The 27,669-nt window shown below is 42.5% G+C and overlaps 1 protein-coding gene across 3 annotated transcripts in view; it reads left to right on the top strand.

The window, feature by feature from the left end:
* The first annotated feature begins 7,170 nt into the window (after positions 1-7,170).
* glsb (glutaminase b) overlaps positions 7,171-27,669 on the top strand; it is a 118,758-nt gene continuing 98,259 nt past the window's right edge. Inside the window, exons 1-2 of one of the 3 annotated variants that reach the window (XM_048534281.2) lie at positions 7,171-7,811; positions 21,918-22,017. In XM_048534281.2, the coding sequence (XP_048390238.2) occupies positions 7,522-7,811; positions 21,918-22,017 (390 nt within the window). In that variant the 5' untranslated portion in view covers positions 7,171-7,521. The remainder of the gene's footprint in view (positions 7,812-21,917; positions 22,018-27,669) is intronic. The other 2 variants (XM_048534279.2, XM_048534280.2) reach the window with 2 other exon arrangements.

The raw sequence follows: 27,669 nt of genomic DNA, 5'->3' as shown, positions 1-27,669 counted from the left end.
TCTCCAAGGATTTTTCAACAGCACCTCGCAGACAAACAATCTCTACCACTTAAAAGAAGGGCAGCAGCCACATGGGAGCTCCACAAATCTTAATGTTACTCTCTAAGTCAAACAACATCTTGACATAAAAGTCCATTGAAAAAAACCTGGAACTCCCACCCTAGGTTTACCTTCAGTACATGTTGGCAGTTGTTTAATAAGCTGTCTCAACAGTGCCTTTTCAAAGGCAACTTTGGATGAGTAATAAGAGCTAGCCTTACCAAGGCTACCAACTCCCCATGGAATTGATTTTATCCTGTAATTAATAACAAATATGTGGTACTTAATGCAATGGAACATACAAAACAGCTTCACAAGTTGTGGACAACAAAGTATGGAGCTGGATGAACACAGCTGGCCATGCAGCATCTCAGGAGCACAAAAGCTGACGTTTCGGGCCTAGACCCTTCATCAGAGAGGGGGATGGGGAGAGGGTTCTGGAATAAATAGGGAGAGAGGGGGAGGTGGACCGAAGATGGAGAGAAAAGAAGATAGGTGGAGAGGAGAGTATAGGTGGGGAGGTAGAGAGGGGATAGGTCAGTCCAGGGAAGATGGACAGGTCAAGTAGGTGGGATGAGGTTAGTAGGTAGGAAATGGAGGTGCGGCTTGAGGTGGGAGGAAGGGATGGGTGAGAGGAAGAACAGGTTAGGGAGGCAGAGACAGGCTGGGCTGGTTTTGGGATGCAGTGGAGGGGTGGGGATGAGCTGGGCTGGTTGTGTGATGCAGTGGGGGGAGGGGACGAACTGGGCTGGTTTTGGGATGTGGTGGGGGAAGGGGAGATTTTGAAGCTGGTGAAGTCCACATTGATACCATTGGGCTGCAGGGTTCCTAAGTGGAATATGAGTTGCTATTCTTGCAACCTTCAGGTGGCATCCTTGTGGCACTGCTGGAGGCCCATGATGGACATGTCATCTGAAGAATGGGAGGGGGAGTTAAAATGGTTCACAACTGGGAGGTGCAGTTGTTTATTGCGAACCAAGCAGAGGTGTTCTGCAAAGCGGTCCCCAAATCTCCGCTTGGTTTCCCCAATGTAGAGGAAGCCACACTGGGTACAATGGATACAGTATACCACATTGGCAGATGTGCAGGTGAACCTCTGCTTAATATGGAAAGTCATCTTGGGGCCTGGGATGGGGGTGAGGGAGGAGGTGTGGGGGCAAGTGTAGCATTTCCTGCGGTTGCAGGGAAAGGTGCCAGGTGTGGTGGGGTTGGAGGGCAATGTGGAGCGAACAAGGGAGTCACGGAGAGAGTGGTCTCTCTGGAAGGCAGACAAGGGTGGGGATGGAAAAATGTCTTGGGTGGTGGGGTCGGATTGTAGATGGCGGAAGTGTCGGAGGATGATGCGTTGTATCCGGAGGTTGGTGGGGTGGTGTGTGAGAATGAGGGGGATCCTCTTTGGGCGGTTGTGGCAGGGGTGGGGTGGATGTGTTGCAGGAAATACGGGAGACGCGGTCAAGGGCGTTCTCGACCACTGCGGGGGGAAAGTTGCGGTCCTTGAAGAACTTGGACATCTGGGATGTGCGGGAGTGGAATGCCTCATCGTGGGAGCAGATCCGGCGGAGGCGGAGGAATTGGGAATAGGGGATGGAATTTTTGCAGGAGGGTGGGTGGGAGGAGGTGTATTCTAGGTAGCTGTGGGAGTCGGTGGGCTTGAAATGGACATCAGCTACTAGCTGGTTGCCTGAGATGGAGACTGAGAGGTCCAGGAAGGTAAGGGATGTGTTGGAGATGGCCCAGGTGAACTTGAGGTTGGGGTGGAAGGTGTTGGTGAAGTGGATGAACTGTTCGAGCTCCTCTGGGGAGCAAGAGGCGGCGCCGATACAGTCATCAATGTAATGGAGGAAGAGGTGGGGTTTGGGGCCTGTGTAGGTGCGGAAGAGGGACTGTTCCACGTCACCTACAAAGAGGCAGGCATAGCTGGGGCCCATGCAGGTGCCCATGGCCACCCCCTTTGTCTGTAGGAAGTGGGAGGAATCAAAAGAGAAGTTGTTGAGGGTGAGGACGAGTTCGGCTACGGATGAGGGTGTCAGTGGAGGGGGACTGGTCGGGCCTGCGGGACAGGAAGAAGCGGAGGGCCTTGAGGCCATCTGCATGAGGAATATAGGTACCACAGTCACAAGTTTTGGGACAGGTTAAAATGTACTGGAAACAAATAGAAACTTTGTGGTGCTTGTGTAAACTTTCCAATGTTATATTCTAAAATTAGTATATTATATGTATTTGCCAATGTTGAACAAAAGATAAAAATATAATCCTACAAGTCCCTTTGGCCATTTAATGGCAATCAAATCAACGGGTTAAATTAACATGTAGTAAATGAATAGGGCCGAATTTAAACACCGTGCCATTGTATAAAAGATCCTGCCTCTCTGCTACGTGGTTAGCCAAATGTAGGTGATGTAAACTCACAGAGCTCAATGTTGGCAGGAAAGTAGTGAATTTGTGTTGAACGTGTAAAATGAAATAGTCACAATGGGGTATTTATCTTCTTAAAATGCTAGTGCACTTTTCTTTTACTGACCGATTTTCAAAAGTCAACCACTTTAAAAATAAAATGTAATTTTATTTCGTGGATTAAAAGTCATTTTGCTTCTTATTGGGTGGTAAGAAGCCCATGGTGTTCTGGTTCTCAGATTCAATGATGACCTATATGCAAAGTGGAGAAGAATACTTTGCCGAGTGCAGGACTATACTGAAGATTAATTTTCCTGCAGTAATTTTCTTCAGTGGTGCTTGTGCAGTAAAAGAAAAGTCTTAACAACTTCCAATATTAATTCACAGCATTTTATATTTAGTGTCCTCATCACCTTTTACTCCTTTCCCAACTTTTGCTTCATTTTCAATGCCTTTGGGAGGTCAATGACCTTTCACGACTCATCTTTGGCTGGCCTTAGTCAATTGTGTGTCATTCTTGACATTGCAACAAGAATTGCACTCCACCTTTATGCTCCCTTTATTTGCTTTTGTCCATAAAATTATAATTCAAGTTCAAAGAGCCAATGGTGAATCACAAAATGTTACGATGCACATACAGCAAGTGTTTAGAAAGGCAAATGAAATGTGGTCGTTTATTGCAAGGGGAATGAAACATAAAAATAGGGATATTTTGCTATAAATTGTAAAGGCCATTAGGAGACGACATCTCTATTGTACTGTGAGTGGTTCTGGTCTCCCTATTTAGGAAACAGGACATTAAAAATACATAAGAATGTAAGAAATGGGAGCAGGAGTAGGCCATTTGGACCCTAACACAGATCTTGCCATTCAACAAGTTCATGGTTGAATGCCCCCAGGTCTTATGTCAGTGCTGCAATTACCTCATAATTCAAAAACAAACGATCTACTTCTATTTTAAATTCTTCAGTGATTTAGCCTCCACATCTCTCTGAGGTAGAGAATTCCAGACAATTACTACTCTCTGGGAGAAAAGAAATCACTCATAACTTAGTTTTAAATGAGGGCCCCTTATTCTGTAATTATGTCTCTTAATTTGAGATTCTCCTATTGAAACATCATCTGAGTATGTACTCTGTCAACATCTCTCAGAATCAAATTGCATCCCCTATTCCCAATTCTTCCGCCGCATCTGCTCCCAGGATGAGGCATTCCACTTCCGCACATCCCAGATGTCCAAGTTCTTCAAGGACCGCAACTTCCCCCCCACAGTGGTCGAGAATGCCCTTGACCGCGTCTCCCGCAACACATCCCTCACACCTCGCCCCCGCCACAACCGCCCAAAGAGGATCCCCCTCGTTCTCACACACCACCCCCCAAACCTCCGGATACAATGCATCATCCTCCCACACTTCCGCCATCTACAATCCGACCCCACCACCCAAGACATTTTTCCATCCCCACCCTTGTCTGCTTTCCGGAGAGACCACTCTCTCCGTGACTCCCTTGTTCGTTCCACACTGCCCTCCAACCCCACCACACCCGGCACCTTTCCCTGCAACCGCAGGAAATGCTACACTTGCCCCCACACCTCCTCCCTCACTCCCATCCCAGGCCCCAAGATGACTTTCCATATTAAGCAGAGGTTCACCTGCACATCTACCAGTGTGGTATACTGTATCCATTGTACCTGGTATGGCTTCCCTACATTGGGGAAACCAAGCAGAGGCTTGGGGACCGCTTTGCAGAACACCTCTGCTTGGTTCGCAATAAACAACTGCACCTCCCAGTCGCGAACCATTTCAACTGCACCTCCCATTCTTTAAATGACATGTCCATCATGGGCCTCCTGCAGTGCCACAAGGATGCCACCCAAAGGTTGCAGGAACTGCAACTCATATTCCGCTTGGGAACCCTGCAGCCCAATGGTATCAACGTGGACTTCACCAGCTTCAAAATCTCCCCTTCCCCCACCGCATCCCAAAAACAGCCCAGTTCGTCCCCTCCCCCCACTGCATCACACAACCAGCCCAGCTCATCCCCACCCCTCCACTGCATCCCAAAACCAGCCCAGCCTGTCTCTGCCTCCCTAGCCTGTTCTTCCTCTCACCCATCCCTTCCTCCCACCTCAAGCCGCACCTCCATTTCCTACCTACTAACCTCATCCCACCTCCTCGACCTGCCTGTCTTCCCTGGACTGACCTATCCCCTCCCTACCTCCCCACCTATACTCTCCTCTCCACCTATCTTCTTTTCTCTCCATCTTCGGTCCGCCTCCCCCCCCACCCCCCATTTATTCCAGAACCCTCACCCCGTCCCCCTCTCTGATGAAGGGTCTAGGCCCGAAACGTCAGCTTTTGTGCTCCTGAGATGCTGCTTGGCCTGCTGTGTTCATCCAGCTTCACACTTTATTACCTCTCAGAATCTGTATGTTTCAGTAAGAACCGGCCTATTCTTCCAAGATCTAATAAATAAAGACCAAACCTGTTTAGCCATTCTTGATGAGCCAATCCCTTCATCCCAGGAACCAGCGCAGTGAATTTTTTTTGTACAGCTTCCATAGCAAGTATTTGTTTCAAATATAAGGAACAAAATGGTACTCCAAACGCTGCCTCACTGACATCCTGTGCAGTTGTAATAAGACTTCCCTATTTTTAAACCCACATCTCATAGCAATAAGGGATAAAATTTCATTTGCTTTCTTACTTACTTGTTGCACCTGGATGCTAATGTTTTGTTTCATGCACAAGAACATACAGGTCTATTGTGCTGAACTTCCTTGGACTCTTTCCCCCAACTAATTAATGAATTGCCTTTTCATTCTTCCTACCACAATGACCTTACACTTTCCTATAATAAACTCAAGCTGCCAAGTTTTTGCACACTTATCCACTTATCTATATTCCATCGTAGGTTTCTTCTGTCTTCATCACAACATACCCTCCCATCCATTTCTGTGTTGTCAGCAAATTTGTATCTATTACACTCTGCACCCTCACCCCCAACAAGTTATTAATATAGATAGTAAACAATTGACACCCTAGGATTGATGCTGAAAAAGAAACATTAATTCTGACTCTCTGTCTTCTCTGTGTTAACCAATCTTCAATCCATGCTACTACATTACTTCCAATACTGGGTGAGGTCTCATCCTGTGCAATAACTTTTTATGAGGCTCCTTACTGAATACGTTCTGAAAATACATTACATCTCATAGAAGATTCCGCTTGACTGATATGAGGGAATTATTCTGAAGTAAAGTTGGATAAGTTGCATCCTGTATCCAATGGAATTTAGAAAAATAATAGATGATCTAACTGAAACAAATAAGATCCTGTGGGAACTTGATGGGGTGGATGCTGAAAGGCTGCTTCCTCTGTGGGAGTGCCTCCGGGCAGTTTCAAAAGGTTCATCTATTTAATAAACAGATGAGGATATTTTTCTCTCAGAATGTTATGTATCTGTGGGACTATTAAGGCATGATCATTGTCTATTCGAACGGTAGAAGTAAATAGATATTTGATTAACAAGGATACCAGGGTTTGGCAAGAAAGTGCTCTTAACTCTGCCATGATATTAAATGGTAGAGCAGAGTTGAAGGCCACTTAGTTTACTGCTGTTCCTAATTTGTACATTGGACGTTTACATGTATACACACGCAATCAAAATATGCTTGATTTAGCAAAAAGGAAGTTTTTGATTGCTGATATGCACACCAATGGTGCATTCACAGGCCTATAAGGGAGTCTGTTGGTCAAACCAGGAGACTTTGCATTACAAGCACAACTTTCCTACCCAACTCCATTGCCGTTAACAGAATGATCTGAGACCAAAAATTTGAGGGCACAAACATAGCCTGCCTGTTTTTCTGTAAGGACGAGTAAACCCTTTATTTCCCTTTAGACCAGAAGTGACTCAGGATATCTTTGTTTAAATGCTTAATCATGCATGCATGGTGGAAGTACGTATCCAAAATCGGTGTATTGCTCAAATATTTGTTACCATAACAAAAATATTATTCTTACAGATAACATGCTTCCAATGGACTATTCCTAAAACATCATAATTTCTGATTAAAAAGTGGAGCGTTGGAAAATGCCATTAGAAGTGTGAAATGATTTTGACTGGTTGCTGACTCGATGGGCCAAGGGACGTTTTTCCTCTGCCTGCAGTCGACTTCCGAGACTGTATAATATGACATTTGTTACTTTCTGTTCCTGTTGCTAATTTGCTTTATTTCGCTATTCTACTTGTCGTTACAGGATTGCTGAAGGGATATGGAGCTGCGAAATTAAGGCTAACCTCCCTGCACCAGCGATACTGCCCGAGCAATTTCATGATTTCCAGCACTGTTGGTTGAGGTTAAACGGGGACACTGGTGATGGTTGAAAAACAAGCGCTCGTGAACATCCCAGCATAGTCGCAAGCGGCTGAGTCTAAATGTCATCTCAATAGAAATTGCTACAGACACTCAGCAGGTCTGCCAGCAAGGCTAACTCTCTGCCCTTCGAACCCCGGAGCCAAACGATCCACGTGGCAGTAAGCTAAGAGCCACTTCCACGCCAATAAAGCGGCTTTGCCAGTTTTCGCTTTCATTTGCGATGAGAGGGGTGGGGGGAGGAAATGGATGACTCACCCAGCTGCTGCTGTCGCCCGACTTGGGACGTCTGATTGACACGGCGCCGTGGCCAATTGGTCGGAGGCTTGGGGCCTGGAGGGAAGACGGGAGGAGGCGGGTCTTCCGCTTGTCTGTTGAGGAGCTGGGCTCGAGTCTGCGGTGTGGTGCGTGTCGCAGCTGGTGAGGGACGTTAGGCTGTGAGCACGCGGCCACCGCTCGTCGTCAGTCAGCCTTTCCTGGCGCGCGACCACCAGCTGACATTACATTCCCCCCCCCTACCCTCCCCATCACCAGCTGGTCATCCCCACCTCCTCCACCTTTTCACCACCAGCCAAGCGAGGGATAGGGGGGGAGGTGTCCGTCACCTCCCCACTGCGGTTAACGCTCCCGTTTCGCCTATTTTGAGTCGCCGGGGGGCAACTGTTTTTTCAAAAGCGAAACATTTTAGTTAAGAAAGCCCCGCCGTCGTAATGTTCCGGGCGGTGACTCCCGCTCTCGTCCTGCGAGAACTGCTGGAGACCAGTCTGAGACCGGCGGGCAGACGCCACCGCGGCGCCCTGGCCAGCGGTTTCGCCGCCGGCGTGTGGGAGTCGCGCCTGTCGCTGTCCCTTCAGCAGCTGCTGCTCCACCGCCACCAGCACCAAGGTCACCGGCAGCAGCTTCGAGCCGCCTACTGCAGGAGTAGCAAATCCGAGGGAGCACTGACTGAGGAAAGCGCAGCCAAAGTACTGGCCTCGACCGGCAACTTGGTTCCAGAGAAGTAAGTGAAGTAGAAATTGAGAAACCTCACCTAAGTGTGAAGTGAGGAATAACTGGGGAAGGTTGGAAGAATTATTTATTACGATCTGAAGTAGAGCAATCGCGCATTCCAGTAATTTCTTGAAGATTAAATTCTGTAATCCTGATATCACTTTAAAGCAGCGATTACGTATCAAGTGCTTATAAAGCTGCCTCATTTTTAAGTAGATGCCATGGAATGTTAATTTTGAAGGAGGCGATATGGGTAATATCTATTCCTGGAATACCTGTACCTAATTATCTTTTTCTGCGCTGTTAATAAAAATGTATGTTTAAAAGCTCCAGCATTTTTTTTCTGAAGGGTCTGGACCCGAAACGTCAGCTTTCCTGCTCCTCTGCTGCTTGGCCTGCTGTGTTCATCCAGCTCTACACCGTGTTATCTCTCTCATTGACATGTCTTATCGTCGAATTACGTATCTTTAGTGATGTTACTTTCTGTACTTTCTTTAATATGTATTTGCGAGCCTCAGACTGCAGTTTATTTGCAGCCATCTCTCCTCCCTTCTGGCGTCAGATTGAGGAACTTCAGATCTAAGACTGGTAAAAGTGGATTTTTGGATTTGAGAAGGTTATGGATTTAGAGTTCAAGTTCATGAGCGGTGATCTAGTAGGAACTATTTCATATGCCAGAATGGTTAGAAACCAGATGGTTCAGATTTAAGGTAGTAAATGAACCAGAGAAGGTGTGAGATCATTTAATTATATGGCAAGATATGATCTGGAATCTCATTTGGTTGGTGGAAGCACACACATTGTGACTTTCAGAAGGAAATTATAAAAATACCCACAAAAAAACTACAGAAGGAGGAGCAACAGAGTAGAGTAGGCCTTTCAAAGACAAAGGGCCAAATAATTTTCTAGGCTATGTCATGCCTCTCAAGACTGCAGTCTGTTGTGACAACAAAATTGTATTTATATAGTACCTTCTTGTAATAAAACATGTCAAAGTGTTGCCATGTCAAAGTAGGAGGCTGGCCAAACCAGCAAAGTTTTGAGGCAGTAAAGACATGGAAGAGAGTTTCAGCAGCAGAAGAGCTGAGATAGGTGGCCATGAACAATGTTGTGAAAATGGAAGTAGATGGTCTTAGTGATGGTGTAGAGATGTTGTTGAAAGCTCGTTGAGGTCAAATAGATTGTGAACCATCTGATTCAGACTGAAACACTTAGTAGGGAGAGATTACATCTATGTGAGAGCAGTGTTTGTGGGGATGTAAGGTCATGATTTCAGTCTTCCCAATGCTTAACTAATGAACATTTCAATGAAAACTCAATGTTCAATAAGTTGTCTAATAATTTATAAACTCAAAAGATTAAGTGGGCATTGTCCACGTACATGTGGAAGCTAACATGCTATTGGATGATGACACAAAAGGAAATGATGTGGAATTGGGAAGTGAAGACATTGATTGTGATTTTTAGAATTAGACAAATACAAATAGGATCAGATGGGCGAGGAGTTGGAGGTGGATGTGTTAAAGTTTCTGGGCAGGTTGAGAAGACCAATAAGGGGGATAGTTTGCCTTTTTCAGTTACATAGGATATTCTTTTTGATTTTGAAAGCTGTTTCAATATTGTGACAAGTGAAAACTAGGGTGGGGGGAAATGTTCTGAAAAAATGGTCACGAATTTGGGAGAGGACAACACCTTCAAGAACTTGAGAATCGAGAAGCTGAAGGTAGAACTGTATTTTGCAAGTATGGAGCTGTCAAAATTGACTTGTAGAAACAAATGATGAAAGCAGATGAGAAAGTGAGGGATAACACCTGTAAGGTTTATATGAACATTATCTTTAATGACAATTGTTGTCATTGTCAACTTAACTTTGGAATCAAAAATGGAAATTTGGTGATGAGCAATTTTATGGGAATGGGGGCCAAGAGAACATGAGATGGATCTTAGGGACAGCATAAGCTAGGTGAGAACAAGAGGCAACATGGGAGGAAAAATTGAAGTAAGCACTAAGATCGGGCCTTGAGCAGAGTAATCCTAGGAGGAGGCCTGGCCCAGTGAGTTAGGGTAAAAGGAGGGAAGTAATAAGCAGCTGGTTGGGTAGTCGCAATCTTTGAAGAACACTCCTGTTTATTGTTTCTAGATCCTGCTGGTTTCCATGCTTTTACAATAACTTTATATGAACATTATCTTTAATGTTTCACTGTTTGGCTGTTAGCCATTTAACAACCAAAAAGCTTAGTTCAGTTCCCCTCATAACACTAAATCAAAATTTTCATAGTCTTTTTGACTGTTCATGATGTGTTTCATAATTGGCTTCTTGTATTCTGTACATCATGTGCTCTTCTGCTTGTCTTTTCTCGTCTCAGCTATTTAGAATGGCATACCTTTTCCTGAATTTCTTACATTTCTCCTTTTCTGTTTTGACCTTAGGGATTATTTCCCATCTGTAATTGTATGTTGTAATTCTGCTTATCAATTCCATTTTTTAAATGGCTTTAAATGATTTGAAAACTGCTTTCTATACCATGATTCTCAGTTTGTGTAATTTGCTTAAATAATGATAGTAAAGCGACTATTACTTAAGTAAAAATGGAAAATATTCAAAAACTGTCAGCAGATCACAGCATCGTTAGAGAAATAAACAATAAATATCTCGCATCATTGACTTTCACCAGAAGGGAGCAGCTTGTCATTGTGAAAACAAAATTGTGAAATGTGCATATTTAAATTTGAGAACTGCCTTGTGTTGATGATCTCGCATATCATGTCAGTTGCACCTTGAGAATGACGTGTGTTTTCAACAAGGAGTTTTTAGTTGCGTGTACTTGATTGACAGTTATGAATTTTTGAGCCATTAGCAAGAGATGAACAATCATACTCATTGGCAAATCAGGCAGTTCTGCATGAGTAGTCATGGGCTCTGTAGGTTCTTGTGTGACTGAGCCTTAGAGCTGCATTTCCAACCACCCATTTGGAATACGGCAATCTGCTGTTGAAGTGATTGAAGTGTGGGTTTATCAACTAGAAACATAATTTGGAGTATGAAAGCATTAAACCAACATGAGCACCTGTTAAATTCCAAGTAAAATTAAATATTGATTTGTGAAAAACCCAATGCTTACCAGTCAAATTTGTTAAACTGTGAGCGACAGTTTATTGACGGTTTGCCTTGTTAGAAAGAACTAAATACAATTCCTATATTTTAATATAATTGAATGTAATTGGCCATATGGAACATATGAATTTTAAAATAGCTAAGAGTAAAGCTGAAGTTAAGACCATAAGTATGAATGGGAATAGGCCAGTCTGCCTCCTGAGCCTGCAAGACCATTCAATAGGATTGTTGCTGATTTCCCATTCCTCATGTCCTCTTTTTTGTGCCCTTTCTCAGTCTTAAATACACACAAGTACAGTTGTCTGTGGCAAGGAATTCTAAAGACTCTCCAACTCAGAAGAAATTTCATCCTCATCTCAGACTCTCCCAAGAATGGAAACTCCCATTTATGTCTGAGGGATCTTGAACTTATTGACACGCAAAATGCTCTTACTGCGGGGTGGAAAATGAACAAAGTAAATAGAATCCTGAACAATCTGTTCAATTTATACATTGCTATAGTTAGATTGCATGGTGATGGCGGGTCTGATATATGAAAGAGATTCACTAGGTTGGGATTATTTTCGCTGGAGTTCAGACAGATGAGATGGGAGAGGAGGTAGGGATCTCGTAGAGATTTAGAATTCTAACAGAACTGGATAGGATAGATGCAGGGAGGATGTTCTTGATTGTGGGTGTGTCTAGAACTAGGTGTCACAGTATGAGGGTTTGCGGTCAATGATTTAGGATGGAGGTGACCAACAGAGTGGTGAGCCTTTGGAATTCATTATCACAGGAAGTAGTTGATGCCCAAACATTGAATGTGTTGAAAAGGCAATTGGATATACCGCTTTGGGTGAATGGGATCAGAGGTTATGGGGCTGCGGAGTTGGACATTCGGCCATGGTCATGAAGAATGGTGGAACAGGTTCGAAGGGCGTCCTTCTATTTCTGTGTTTCTGTGTAATAATTACTATGATTCACGTCTATTTAGAAAGGTTCTGGGATGGGGGACAGAAAGCAGTAAACTACCAGCAAATTAATAGCAGTCATGGAGAAAATGTTTGTAAAGGAGGATCTAGTGGCCACTTTAGAGAATCTCAATACAGTTAGATGGCGTCAACATAATTTGTGCACGGAAATCAGGTTTGACAGACTATTGGCGTTCTTTTGTGGGAAACCTATGGCTGTGTTGTCCTTTGATTTCCAGAAGGCGTTAGTAATTCTTGATGTGGCACTTTATCTATGTAAAATAGGAATTCCTAATCTAGGTGGTAGTAATAGTACAGTAGTTAATCACACAATGTTAGTGCATGTATGCAGCAAGTGATTAGAAAGGCAGTGGGATGTTGTTTATTGCGAGTAGGGGATACAGTCATAGAGAACATTGAGATCACATCTTGATTCCTGTGTATAATTTTGATCTCCTCCTTTTGTGGCAGGATAGAAATGCATCAGAAGGGGTTCACTGAAACTTGCATATAACGGGAGGGTTTATCTAACAAGGAAACACTGGTAAAGTTAGGACTGTATGAATTGGAGTTAAGAATACGAGATTGAGACACGCCACCTCCTCTCTTGATCATACAGGGTGGATATGGGAAGGCTGTCTCTCCTTGGTGGAGCAGTCTTGAGGTGCTAATTAGCCTCTGAAAGGGGAGTACAGTGGCTCAGTTGTTAATGCTTCTGCCTCAGTGTCAGGGACCTAGGTTCAATTCCGCCTTGGGTGACTTTGTGTGGAATTTGCACATTCTCCCTGTGTCTTTGTGGGTTTACCCACCATTTAAAGATGTGCAGGTAATGTGGATTGGTCTTGGGAAATTGTTTCCTAGTTTTCAGGGATGTGTAGTCTATGTGGATTAGCCATGGCAAATGCAGAGTTACAGGCATAGGATGGAGTTGGGGTGCTGTTGATGTTGGGGTCTGGGTGGCATGCTGTTTGAAGGGTCAGTGCAGATTCAGTGGGCTGAATAGCTGTCTGCACTGTAGGGACCCTATGATTCTAGCCTACTCCTTCTAAACCTTGTGTTTATATTCCAATTGTGCCCAAATGTTGAACTTCTTCAACTTCATTCACGTTTTTTAAGCTGGAGTGAGAGCTTCATGTATCTCTAACGTTTTTACTGAATGCCTTATTTTCTAGCTTTTGCACAATTATTTCTTTGCTCTACAGTCTCCTTGACTTTAGGTTTTAACTCTAATGAGTATCTGCTATTCTGTTAAGGTAAAATTGTAGCAAACCAGGTGAAATTAGCTGGAATGTGGAATGCAGCATGCATTAGTGAGATGATGGCTCAACATCGCATGTTTATCCATGCAGACGAGGAGAGGCTGCAGCCTTCAATGATAGGCTAATTTACGTTTCTGTAATTGACTAAGTTTCCACCACAGTGGTATGGACTTCATCGGTAAGTGGATAGCAGGTGTCATAGTCACCAGAGAAGTGATGCTGGGTAAATTGTAGAACCTGCAGGCTGATGGGTGCCCTGGTGCTGATGGACTTCATTCTTTGGTCTTTAAAAGAAATAACAAGTGACATAGTCAAGATAATAAAATGTGAGGCTGGATGAACACAGCAGGCCAAGCAGCATCTCAGGAGCACAAAAGCTGACGTTTCGGGCCTAGACCCTTCATCAGAGAGGGGGATGGGGGGAGGGAACTGGAATAAATAGGGAGAGAGGGGGAGGCGGACCGAAGATGGAGAGTAAAGAAGATAGGTGGAGAAGGTGTGGGTGGGGAGGTAGGGAGGGGATAGGTCAGTCCAGGGAAGACGGACAGGTCAAGGAGGTGGGATGAGGTTAGTAGGTAGCTGGGGGTGCGGCTTGGGGTGGGAGGAAGGGATGGGTGAGAGGAAGAACCGGTTAGGGAGGCAGAGACAGGTTGGACTGGTTTTGGGATGCAGTGGGTGGGGGGGAAGAGCTGGGCTGGTTGTGTGGTGCAGTGGGGGGAGGGGATGAACTGGGCTGGTTTAGGGATGCAGTGGGGGAAGGGGAGATTTTGAAACTGGTGAAGTCCACATTGATACCATATGGCTGCAGGGTTCCCAGGCGGAATATGAGTTGCTGTTCCTGCAACCTTCGGGTGGCATCATTGTGGCAGTGCAGGAGGCCCATGATGGACATGTCATCAAGAGAATGGGAGGGGGAGTGGAAATGGTTTGCGACTGGGAGGTGCAGTTGTTTGTTGCGAACTGAGCGGAGGTGTTCTGCAAAGCGGTCCCCAAGCCTCCGCTTGGTTTCCCCAATGTAGAGAAAGCCGCACCGGGTACAGTGGATGCAGTATACCACATTGGCAGATGTGCAGGTGAACCTCTGCTTAATGTGGAATGTCATCTTGGGGCCTGGGATGGGGGTGAGGGAGGAGGTGTGGGGACAAGTGTAGCATTTCCTGCGGTTGCAGGGGAAGGTGTCGGGTGTGGTGGGGTTGGAGGGCAGTGTGGAGCGAACAAGGGAGTCACGGAGAGAGTGGTCTCTCCGGAAAGCAGACAGGGGTGGGGATGGAAAAATGTCTTGGGTGGTGGGGTCGGATTGTAAATGGCGGAAGTGTCGGAGGATAATGCGTTGTATCCGGAGGTTGGTAGGGTGGTGTGTGAGAACGAGGGGGATCCTCTTGGGGCGGTTGTGGCGGGGGCGGGGTGTGAGGGATGTCTTGCGGGAAATGCGGGAGACGCGGTCAAGGGCGTTCTCAATCACCGTGGGGGGGAAGTTGCGGTCCTTAAAGAACTTGGACATCTGGGATGTGCGGGAGTGGAATGTCTTATCGTGGGAGCAGATGCGGCGGAGGCGGAGGAATTGGGAATAGGGGATGGAATTTTTGCAGGAGGGTGGGTGGGAGGAGGTGTATTCTAGGTAGCTGTGGGAGTCGGTGGGCTTGAAATGGACATCAGTTACTCAATCACCTCCGCTCAGTTCGCAACAAACAACTGCACCTCCCAGTCGCAAACCATTTCCACTCCCCCTCCCATTCTCTTGATGACATGTCCATCATGGGCCTCCTGCACTGCCACAATGATGCCACCCGAAGGTTGCAGGAACAGCAACTCATATTCCGCCTGGGAACCCTGCAGCCATATGGTATCAATGTGGACTTCACCAGTTTCAAAATCTCCCCTTCCCCCACTGCATCCCTAAACCAGCCCAGTTCATCCCCTCCCCCCACTGCACCACACAACCAGCCCAGCTCTTCCCCCCCACCCACTGCATCCCAAAACCAGTCCAACCTGTCTCTGCCTCCCTAACCGGTTCTTCCTCTCACCCATCCCTTCCTCCCACCCCAAGCCGCACCCCCAGCTACCTACTAACCTCATCCCACCTCCTTGACCTGTCCGTCTTCCCTGGACTGACCTATCCCCTCCCTACCTCCCCACCCACACCTTCTCCACCTATCTTCTTTACTCTCCATCTTCGGTCCGCCTCCCCCTCTCTCCCTATTTATTCCAGTTCCCTCCCCCCATCCCCCTCTCTGATGAAGGGTCTAGGCCCGAAACGTCAGCTTTTGTGCTCCTGAGATGCTGCTTGGCCTGCTGTGTTCATCCAGCCTCACATTTTATTATCTTGGAATCTCCAGCATCTGCAGTTCCCATTATCTCTGATACAAGTGACATAGTCATTTGCTTTTAGTTTTCCAGTTTCAAAGTTGGAAAATTATTCAAAGATGATCCCTTGTGATTGGAAGGGCATGAATGTAACTCCTTTATCCATAAGCGCAATAGAGACTGAAAGCAGGAAACTACAGGCTAGTTAGCATAACTTATTTTATAAGAAAGATGACAGAATCTATTGTTTTTAACAAGTTAATAGCAAGGTGCCTGGATAAGTTGAAGGTAATTAAGCAAAGTCAGCACCATTTTTGTAAAAGGGAAGTAATGTTTGGAATTCTTTGCGGAGGTGACAAGTACTGTGGTAAAGGGGGAGCTCAAGGATTTAAGTTTACTTAAATTCCTGGAAGGTGTTTGGTGAGTGCCACATAAGGTTTTGAGGGGATTATTCTCTGGCTAACAGAAAGCAATCAGTTACTTTTCAAGTTTGTAAGTAATAAATAGTGTGCCACAGGGATTGATGCTAGGAACACAACTGTTGAGATTGTACAAATGACGTTAATGAAAGGATGCTAAACGTGCTGACACAGAGCTAGGTAGGCACATGAACTGCAAAGAGGACATGACAACAACATAATTGATCAGAGAAAGATGTAGCAAATGGAGTACAGTGTGGGAAATTGTGAACTTGTCTGTTTTTGCAAGAATAAAATAAGTTGTCGAAGTGATGCGGATGCATAGCGATCTAGGTGTCCTATTGCATGAGTTGCAAAAGGTTAATATTCTGCTACAGCAAGTAAGTAATAAAGTTAGTAGAATGTTAACTTTTATCATGAGAGGACTTGAGTAGAGAAGTATGAAGGTTTTGCTTCAGTTATACAAGACACTTTGGGACGAAATCTGGCCTATGTTGTACAGTATTCTTCTTTCTTAAATAAGATGAACATGAATGCTTTGAAAATAGTCTGGTAAAGCTTTTCCAAATTAATCCCTGGAATGAGTAAGTTGTCTTGAATGATTATACAGGCTAGGTTTTTATCTGCTGGCAGAGGTAGGAGGCTGTTTTGATTGAAACACATTGTCTTCACAGGACAGATGTAGAGAGGATGTTTCCTCTTATGGGATAACATTTAATTGGAGAGTCACTGTTAAAGTACCAGTGCTCGCCCACTTGAAACAAATTTAGGCAAAGTTTTCCCCTCTGAGGGTTGTGAAGCTTTGGAACTCCTTCCTAAATAGCTGATGGAAGCAGAGTCCTTGAGTAGTAGTTAGACATTGGTAAGTAGATCCTTGTTAAACAAGGGGACAAAGGGTTATCGGGATTGGCAGAAATGAAAATTTGACCATTTTATTTGTCTGGTGGAGTAGGTTTGAGAGGCTGAATGGCCTGCTTTTGCTCCTTGTTCATGTAAGCCTATAACAATAATTGGAAAGAATATGCCTTTGAAGTTTGGGGTACTGAGTAAAAGTCCTCAAGTGAACTGTTTGAATTTTGCTTTAATATAGAACTAAACACAGTTAGTTACTTAAGGGAAGAAATCAATTTTTGTTTTGTTCCCCGCTGTAAAACAGGACTCCCTGAACAGATTCTCAACTATAATTGGGCATTTCACTGTATTGTATGTTGAGAAGATATCTCAAATGTGAAGTATAAAAAAATGTTCTCTTCTTGCAAATACTCCCTCATGCTGATATCCAGCACCAGCTTTGTTTCTTGTATTATACAGCCCTAGTTTTAAAGAAAAAAACTTTCCAACTTTTAGGAAATCCTGTTCCCACCAATGATTTAAAGATTCAATATTATCTTTGTATTTGTTTCAACCTGCTGATTGAATTTTTTTTTTCTGGTGGACTGGCTTCATTCATCTGAATTCTGCTGGTTCAGAACACTGTTACAAATCCATTTGGTGAAATGGTAGTGCTTTGTTTTTGTACTAAAACATAACTGAAATCTGAATAATCTCATGAGAGTAATGCCATTGTAATGACTAATCTGCACCAGTAGCAGCATAAAAGTACAGTGTTTCTACTTGGCATTTACATGGGGAAAACCTTGTCTAAGAATGAAGCATGGTGCATACTTGTGATCTTTTAAAGGAGGTCCCTAGTTCCATTAATCGTAGGTGTATTAAGCAGTTGCAAAATGTCCTATGTCACTTCATGTGGCTATCTGATTCACTCCATGCTTAATTTCAGTGTTAAGAAATGTGATACAGCATATCAGTAAATTATTGATTCCACCAATTAATGTTGCGTAATATCTTTTGCAATCGAAACAATTTACCTTACAAATAAGCATGCTTTGATCGAACAAAAGTCCAAAATCACTACATATTTTTGGGAGCCTGTAATTTCTCAGCCTCCGCATTGGGAAGCAAGCACCGGATGGAGCTGATAGTTTGAGGTCAAGTTGCATAGGAGGAAATGAGTGATCTCTTACAAAACTTTAATATATTAATGTTTTAATAACCCATTTTAATTAATCATAAAACTGCAAATTAGGGAAGATAACTTCCTAAGTAACAATTCCTGTTAATGCAAATGTATCATTTTGCTCAGTACATGAAATATTTAAGTTACTTTATCTAAGACTGTGCCTGGGCAGAGGATTCTTTTGGTGTTGGGATGAATGTGGGCGTAGTTTGCAGGTTGGGGGGTAAAAATGATTCTTCAAAGAAAGTGGTTCACTATAGATGTGTGAAAGGTTCATGTTTTATTGACCTTTCAAATCAGACTGTGAAAGTCTATAGGTGTTCAGAAGGTGTATTTTATTGTTGCCATGTCCTGTGGTTTTAAAGTAACAATATTTGGAACATTGAGACTTGTGCAGTGTATGAATTTAAGGGAAAGAAAACATTTAATGGAATTCAAATAGGTAATGAATTACACATCATCTGTGCTGGAGCAAAGATGAGCAGGATTTAAGTATTGTTATTGAAGTTTGTCATGCAGTTGAAAACAAATTCAAGATGATTCACTAATGCCTCGGGAAATATTGAATTACACTCACATTCAAGGAAGATGGTCGTATCAGTTATTCAGCAGGCTGCTGGTCTTTGAAGTTTTATATTTTAACATATTGTATTCCCTCAGCTTTGAGAGATTAAAAGATAATATAATTTGAGTCAATAAAACAGGAAAGAGATTTGGTTTAGATGCAAGGAAATTACCTCCACTATCCAGCGTCTTGGGAACGGGGCAATATGCAATCCAGGATAAAAGAACTAATATTTTCGAACATTTTAATAGTGAAAATAGGAAATGTATGTTTCTCAAATCAGGTAATGGAAATCTGGAACTAATCCCCCCCCAAGGACTGTGGATGTTGGTTGAATTTAAATTTTCAAGGCTGTTGAAATATTTTTGGGTAAGGAATATGGAGTTATAGTGGAAAAGTGGAATTGAAGTGTGTATTAGTCATGATGCCTCTGAATAAGAGGACATGACTGGCCGAGCAGAATGGTTATTTGGCGTGCCGACCTCCTGTCTTGAGCGGATTTCGCACAACCTTACTCGGCAAGCATTACTTTGTACAAGACTTTTTTGGCAGCTAAACCGATACAGACATGAATATTGCTTGAGCCACTCCAAACTAACTGACAAAATGTTTCATTACGCTGGATTAGCCATTTTCTTTTTCTAGTTAATCTATCCTTTGTCATTTTAATATCCTTTTTAGTGGTCAGCTGCAAAGCCATATTGAGTTGGTTGCCCAATGTGATCTGACCTGCATTGGTGCTGAAACTTTGATCATTAATCAAAGGCTTTTTAAACAAATGCAATTGAAGAATGCTGACTGTGGAAAATAACGTTCTGGAAGTATAAATTGGATTTAAATTTTGCAGAGAAAGCAAATTAAAGATTGGAAAATGAGATGAGATTAATGAGAAAGTGAGGGAGGGGAGTTGGTGCCAAGAAGCAAGTCAAAACAGACAATTGTGATCTTCTGGTGATTGCAAAGATGACAAGGAGCTAATTTTCCCCCCCACCTTGCTGAAGAGCAAGCCCCTCTGGGAAATGTCCCAAATTGCTCGCACATTGTTTTTTTTTATGCTTTTTGAAGAGTGCACAAAGACAGTGGTTAAAAAGCCAGTTTCACCTTAGTGGAGTGTGCTGATAGGGCTGAATGTTCTTCTCTGTACCTGTCACCTATATCCATACGCTACAAATGTCTTCAAGGCAAAGATTCTCTTTCCCCGCACACACGCAGAGTGCTAGAGGTCAGCTAGCAGCTAGTCGAAAGAGAAACAGGTCAAGAAAAGAGCATACGCTTGTCCTGAATGTTGGACTTCTGTCACAGTTGAAAACAATCAGAACCACAGCTTCTCAACCAAACTGCAAAATTTAAGGATTGTGAAACAGGCTGTTTACTTGTCAACATCAGTACCTCTGTTATCTTCTGTTGCAATGTTCAACTATCTGTTCTTCACAAACTATCTCAAGTCTGATCCATATGGCTTTTTGGTTTATGTTTATCTTTTTGGACTTCTGATTTTTACTATGTGTTACCTTACTAATTCTTCTTGTGTTTAGTAGTTAATTGACTTGCTCTTTGTTAACTTAAAAATCTTGGTTACTTTCAAACGCAAGTTCATTTGGCTCTGGGAGAAAAGTTTTTTTTTGTCAAAGGAATTAATCCATTTTTAAATTAATTTGTGGTTAATTGAGGCAAGTGAATAAAGGAGAGCCGGTTAATTTCTACTCCAGAGCTGAATGGTTTGAGGAACCTTGATTGACTGAGCAGCAGCATCATCATGACCAGGTTTCATTCAGCACTGGGCCTATTGGCAAGGACTGAAACCACACACCATATGAAGAAGCAGGATTAGCTCTTGTTTTAGCTTCTGGTGTAAAGCATTTAACTGCACACTTGTGAATGCTACAAATTCCTGTCCAGTTTACTCAATACTAAATTCAGGCCATAATTTCTAACTGAAGTAGCAGTGCTTGTGCAACTTGGGAAGTAGCAAAGTTGAAACAATTTAAAACTGGGAATGTTCTTTGTTTCAGGAAGATGCAAGTGGCCACTACTAATTAAACATTGTAATTCCAGATTGATCATGTTTATTTGGGTAACTTCTGCATGACTGTAGAAGTGCAAAAATAGGCTGGGTGCAATAGATGCTGCAGATGATGTTTTTTATATATTTAGGTTTTCATAATACTGTTAAAACACGAGCTGTAGAACTTGGCAGCATAAACAGAGGCTGTTCTGCTTCTCGTCTTTATTCTAGCTCTTTGCATGAGCAATCCAAAACTAGCTTTTGCCCACTCAACTGGCATATGTATGTTTGAATGTTTGTCTGCTTTGTCATAAGGAGCAATGATCTCTGCTAATAATAAAGCTTCCTCTTAACAGTTGTCTGCAAGAACATTGTTCTATTCTTCTCCTCACTCTGACCCAATGACTGTCTGTCTCTCTAGGCAAGGTTGTCTTTTCTAATTTATCCTACCTTCATAACTTTCAAAACATTTTTTAAACTCTATCTGCTCATATAAAAATAGTTTCATAATTTCAAACTTCTCATCAGAAAGTTTGCTCATTTTTCTGTTAAATCTAAAGACTTGGAGCATGGAAAATAAAGGCTTTCTATATTTGCCATTCTCCTGACATGCGCTGAAACAATGTGGATCCAAGTTTGCAGTTACACTGACAGTGAAACTGTTAGTATTCAACGCTGTTACTTTGAACATGTGCTGTTTAAAAAATGGAAATTCTTTACCTGTCAGTGATCTCTGCCTTCCATGTGTTTTGTTGAAGTCCTGGCAGGTGAAAATCTTTAGTATTCGGTTTGATTTTTCATTTTATTTGTCTTGCTATGTAAACTTTTCAAAAAGTCTCACCTTCTAAAATTGGGCATAATTTTAATAACTCTGTCATTGCTATTGAATGGTTTCTTCGATCCTGAATTTTTTTTTTATTGTGGAGTATTGCCTGTTCCTAAATCATTCTGTAGATTTCATAGATTTTTGTGATTTTTTAAAAAAAAAATTTAAATATTGCAGTTTATACTGTTAGCTCACTTGTGTATTCCTTCCTTATTTTGTTCTCTGTAATATGAGTTTAAAAAGTGAGATTTTCAGTGCTTTTTATTTATTTGTGAAAATCCTTCATTGTGGCTAGCTGCTGAACTGGCTTGATCACATCACAGACAGAAAATCAAGATCCTCTGTTCGGATGCTAGAAACGCTGGACCATTCTGCACAGCTTTTATCATAGTCACTGATAAGTAACATCATTTTGCAGCTGACTGCAAATTCTGGACCGTTCACACATCTTATTTTAATGGCTGAAATGTTTCAGTTTCTGTTAAAGTACAGCTCATTGTTCTGGAACTGTTGGTCAGCACATTGTCCTATGATATTCTAATTTGTAACTGAATGTCAAAACGAAGTGTGATAGGTTGTTCTTTAAAAAGTACATAATTGTTTCCAGTTTAATTTACCTAAATTTTTTTTAATGTGCCCCATTTTTTTCTCTATAGAAAAAGACTTAAAGCAGGTCTCTTGCCCAGTCTTGAAGATCTACTTTTTTACACGATTGCTGAAGGGCAGGAGAAGATTCCAATACATAAATTCATTACTGTAAGTTTCACTGATTTGTAATAGTACTTCGTTTTATCAGATGGTTAAATACTGAAGTAAAATCATAGGTGATGAAATGTAATCTTGTTTTAATGAGGCTGTCAAACAATCAGTAAATCTCATCTCCGAGGAATGCTTGGAATGGGGAGTAAGTAAAAGTTTTCACTTCTGCGTTCTAAATGGGAAATCAAGATATTCTCTTTTCAGTGAAAGTTTGAAGATATTGCATTGTTGTCCATTGGTCATCCAAGCCCATGTGAGTCATGTGGAACAGCCATCCAAAGTCCTGGTAATTGCCTAGCTTCTTTTAGTGTCTTTTTTTTTAAACCTTGAGTTGAACCTCCAATCCAATGTTTTATTAAATCACATGCCTCCACTTTTTAACCTGACTATCTTCGTTCTTACATTAGTCCTTTATTTGGCTCCTTATTTGTTTGGTTTTCAAAGGGAAACCCGTAGATGTAGTGTTAAGCATACATAGATACACAGGAGCTTGTTTTATGTTAGAAAAAGGAATTTGTACGCAATATGTATGTTTTACTTTTGACAAACAAGGGTTGTGGAGACAGCCAATCTGCTATGTCCCTATGACAGCAACCTGACCAATTAGAATCTACATACCTAATCTGAGAATTATTGTTGGCATGGAGATATAACAAGAAAGTCAACGATGGCCCAACAAATCAACACTCTGGTGTCTTGTAGAAAATGATATCCGTTTGTTCAAGTCTGTTTCTTGCATCCTAGTTCTGCTGAGGGGTAAGCTCAAAAAGCTTCCATTTCTTATCTCCTTTTGGCAATGATTCAATTATGCACCAAGAAATCATTTAGATGTAGTGCATTGGAATATCCAAGGTGCCAAACTTAAAAACCTTTTTGAGCTCATGATGTAGGGAGTGATATGTTAGCATGAGCAGAAGATTGGCTAATTGACAGGAAACTGTGGAAAAACAAAATCTTGATTTATTCTTTCCCTCAATTTTAAATTTGTTCTGCTTTCCTGGTCAGCCTTTCATCCGGCCTTTTTATTGTGTAAACTTTACATAGCTTTGTTGTATCCTTTTCTTTTGCACAAAATTCCCATCACCCATCTCTCTTGTCTCAGTTAAGCTACATTAGCTCAAATGAAAAATTCTTCTGTCTTAATTTGTTCCTTTGGGGTTTTGTTCTTGGATATTTCTGTAAATGTGTTTTTTTTTAAGCCTTACAAACCCCTCCCCACTCTGTTCAAATTCTGAATTTTTGAATGCACTGTTGGGTTTCTTCCTGCCTTTTTAACTCTGCATTTAACTGAGTTTTTCAACTATACCGTTCCAACTATCTGATTTTTTTTCATCTCTAACTTTTTTGCTTTCTGTCTTAGGTCATCAGTGTTTGCATATATCCTTTTACATAGACTACAATAACTACAATATGTATCAAATAGTTTTCAAGGGCAGGAATTTGGTATTCCACAAGTCATCACTTAGCCCGTCAAAAATCTGGCAATACTCAGACTACTGCTGTGCTTTGCTACCTGAATACATGTTGAGGGAAACTTAACTTGCTATATGACCTGGCTTTTTGAAGATATGGAAACTTGGTGATCTCAATATACAATTTGAGAACGATTTGGAGAAATTTATGGCGTGTTCAGTCTCCATCCAGACTTGGCGCTCAATGTCTGACTTAGAACCTGAATGCACATCTTCTGGCTCAGGAGCGAATGTATGATCTCTGAGCTGTAGCTGGAAATTTACATCAGTCATCAAGCAGTGTTCTTTTTCTCCCCTTGGCCTGGACCCTTTCTTTTCCATATTGGTAGAAAGAAATAAGAGCAGTCACTATGGCCTATCAACTATGCTCTGCCATTTAAAATCATGGCTGATCTGAATCTGGCTTTAACTCCATATTTGTGCCCATTCCTCATTGTCTTTGATTCCTAACTCAGACTTTGAAAAGATTCAATGACTTGACTCGAATGTTCTTTGGGAAAGTGAGTTCGAAAGACCAGTGATCTTTTGAGGAGAAATTCTTGTCCTGGTCTTTAATGGGAGATCCCTTTATTTTGAAATCAGTCCTTCTAGTTAGAGTTCAGCATCTACTTTGTCAAGTGCTCTCAGGATTTGATGTTTCAGCAAGGAATCCTCCTCTGTTCTTTTAATGAGTATGTACCTGACCTTTTAAGCCTTTTCTCCTAAGACAGCCTCTTCCTTTTCTTCAGTCTTACTAATCAGACCACCTACATTTTCATCCAAATCACTTTGAACGACCAAGGTCCCAGCACTATTCTTGCTGAATAACACTGCTCATAGAACATAGAACAGTACAGCACAGAACAGGCCCTTCAGCCCACAATGTTGTGCCGACCATTGATCCTCATGTATGCACCCTCAAATTTCTGTGACCATATACATGTCCAGCAGTCTCTTAAATGACCCCAATGACCTTGCTTCCACAACTGCTGCTGGCAACGCATTCCATGCTCTCACAACTCTCTGCGTAAAGAACATGCCTCTGACATCCCCTCTATACTTTCCACCAACCAGCTTAAAACTATGACCCCTCGTGCTAGCCATTTCTGCCTTGGGAAATAGTCTCTGGCTATCAACTCTATCTATGCCTCTCATTATCTTGTATACCTCAATTAGGTCCCCTCTCCTCCTCCTTTTCTCCAATGAAAAGAGACCGAGCTCAGTCAACCTCTCTTCATAAGATAAGCCCTCCAGTCCAGGCAGCATCCTGGTAAACCTCCTCTGAACCCTCTCCAAAGCATCCACATCTTTCCTATAATAGGGCGCCCAGAACTGGACGCAGTATTCCAAGTGCGGTCTAACCAAAGTTTTATAGAGCTGCAACAAGATCTCACGACTCTTAAACTCAATCCCCCTGTTAATGAAAGCCAAAACACCATATGCTTTCTTAACAACCCTGTCCACTTGGGTGGCCATTTTAAGGGATCTATGTATCTGCACACCAAGATCCCTCTGTTCCTCCACGCTGCCAAGAATCCTATCCTTAATCCTGTACTCAGCTTTCAAATTCGACCTTCCAAAATGCATCACCTCGCATTTATCCAGGTTGAACTCCATCTGCCACCTCTCAGCCCATCTCTGCATCCTGTCAATGTCCCGCTGCAGCCTACAACAGCCCTCCACACTGTCAACGACACCTCCGACCTTTGTGTCGTCTGCAAACTTGCTGACCCATCCTTCAATTCCCTCGTCCAAGTCATTAATAAAAATTACAAACAGTAGAGGCCCAAGGACAGAGCCCTGTGGAACTCCACTCACCACTGACTTCCAGGCAGAATATTTTCCTTCTACTACCACTCGCTGTCTTCTGTTGGCCAGCCAATTCTGTATCCAAGCAGCTAAGTTCCCCTGTATCCCATTCCTCCTGACCTTCTGAATGAGCCTACCATGGGGAACCTTATCAAATGCCTTACTGAAGTCCATTGACTTCCAATAAAATAACCCTTCACAGCTCCATATGACCAAGCCAGTTTTGTATCCAACTTACCGCCTCGTCATGAATTCCATGTAACTTCATCATCTAGACGGTTCCAACATGAACGACTTTGTCAAATGCTTTAGTAAGGTCCAGATAAACAACGTGCACTGCCGTATCTTCTTCTTAGTCATCTTGTCAAAAACCTCAATCAAATTTTGTGAGACAAGACCTTCCCCTACAAAAAGCTATTCTTTTCCAAATGCGAGTAAATCCTGTCCCTTTAGAGTCTTCTCCAATTATTTCCCTATCACTGGTAGAAGGTTCACAAATCTGTAATTTCCTGGATTGTCCCTGCAGCTCTTTTTTTAAACAAAAGAACAGCGTTGGCTATTCTCCAGTCTTCCGGGACCTTGCTGTAGCTAAAGAGGAAACAAAGATCTCTGTCAAGACTCCAGTAATTTCCGCCCTTGTTTCCTCCGTATCCTGGGATAGATCCCATCAGGCCCTGGGGATTTAACAACCTTCGTTTTTTAGCACGCCCAACACCACACCTTAATATCACAATGCCCTGGAATACAACATGCTCCTTCCTAATCTTAGCATAATCCTTACCAAGGAAGAAGGGCAAATACCAACGCAAAGTACTTGTTAAGAACCATACCCACTTCAGGCTCCATGTGTAAATTCCCTCCTTTTGTCCTTAAGTAGGCTTACCATTTTCCCTAGCTACCTTCTTGTTCCTAATTTGTATAAAATGCTTTGGGATTCTCCTTAATCATATTTGTCGAGGACATGCCATATCCCCTTTTAGCCCTTCTAATTTCTCGTTTAAGTTCTTTCCTATTCCTCAAGTGCCTTGTCTGATTTCAGTTTCTTAAATCTTGCTTTTGCTTCCTCTTTTATTTTTAACTAACCTTTCAATGTCTCTCATAATCCAGAGTTCCAGAATCTTGCCGTCCTTATCTTTGATCCTCATGTGAAATGCTGGTTCTAAACTTTGATTAACTGGCCTTTTAAAGACTCCCATACATCCAGTATGGACTTGCCCTCAAACAACTACTCTAATCTAATTTTACCACTTCTTGCTAAATACTATTGTAATTAGTCTTGCCTCAGTTTAGCACTTTCACTCAAGGACTAGTGCCATCCTTATCCATGACTATGTTAAAACTTGGGGAATTATGATAGTTCTCAAAATGCTCCCCCAGTTAATCTTGTGTTATCTAGTCAGACTCCAACCCCAAGGGTTGGTGTGGCTCTTTCCCTAGCTGGATTATCTGCATTTTTTCAAGGAACCCTCCTAGAGACACCTAACAAGTTCTGCTTCACCTTGAGCCCCTGACTCTAAGGGAGTCCTAGTCAATATTAGGGAAGTTAAAATCACCAAATGCAACAATCCTGTTTTATACCTTTCCATGATTTGCCTACATATCTGTTCTTCTGTCTCCTACTGATTACTGGGAGGCCAATTGTGTAACTTTGTAATTGCGATTGCACCATTTTTATTCCTCAGTTCTACCCATTACATTAGCTGGATGAACAATGAAACAATATTCTCCTTCTAAGTAAGGAGACCAAAATCATGTAAAGTACACTAGGCGTTGACGAACGAATGCCCTTTTCACAGTTGTAGCAAAACTCCCTTAATTTATACTCTGCCCCCTCGACATGCACAAGTCACAGACAGTTACCAAGAACATCCAGATGCCAAGGGAACAGCCTTAGACTAAAGGGAAGACCTTTTAGAACAGAGAGAAGGAGAAACTTCTTCAGCCAGAGAGTGGTGAATCTATGGAATTCATTGCCACAGAAGGCTTTGGAGGCCAGGTCATTGAGTATGTTCAAGACTGAGATAGAGAGATAGGTTCTTGATTATCAAGGGTTTTGGGAGAAAGCAGGAGAATGGAGTTGTGGAACTTCTCAGCTGTGATTGAATGGCGGAGCAGACCCGGTGGGCCAACTAGCCTAATTTCTGGTCTTATGGCCCCAATTCTTCTTTACTGGCAAACAGAGAACGTCTCTCTGCAAACTAATAAATAATGTCCATATTATCTAGTGTAGTAAGTTTATGTGCAGCGCTGTGTTAAGTGCCTTTTGGAACTTTTAATACACTGCATCTGTTGGTTTCCTTTTTAAGCTAACCTGCTTGCTACATCCTCAAAGAACTCCAATAAATTATCTCCTAATTTTCCTTCCATTAAATCCAATTGTCTGGGCCTG

The sequence above is a fragment of the Stegostoma tigrinum genome, chromosome 7 (assembly GCF_030684315.1).
Source record: "Stegostoma tigrinum isolate sSteTig4 chromosome 7, sSteTig4.hap1, whole genome shotgun sequence".
Lineage (NCBI taxonomy): Eukaryota > Metazoa > Chordata > Chondrichthyes > Orectolobiformes > Stegostomatidae > Stegostoma > Stegostoma tigrinum.
Note: the sequence above shows the minus strand (reverse complement) of the source record. Positions and strands in the feature narration are given on the sequence as shown.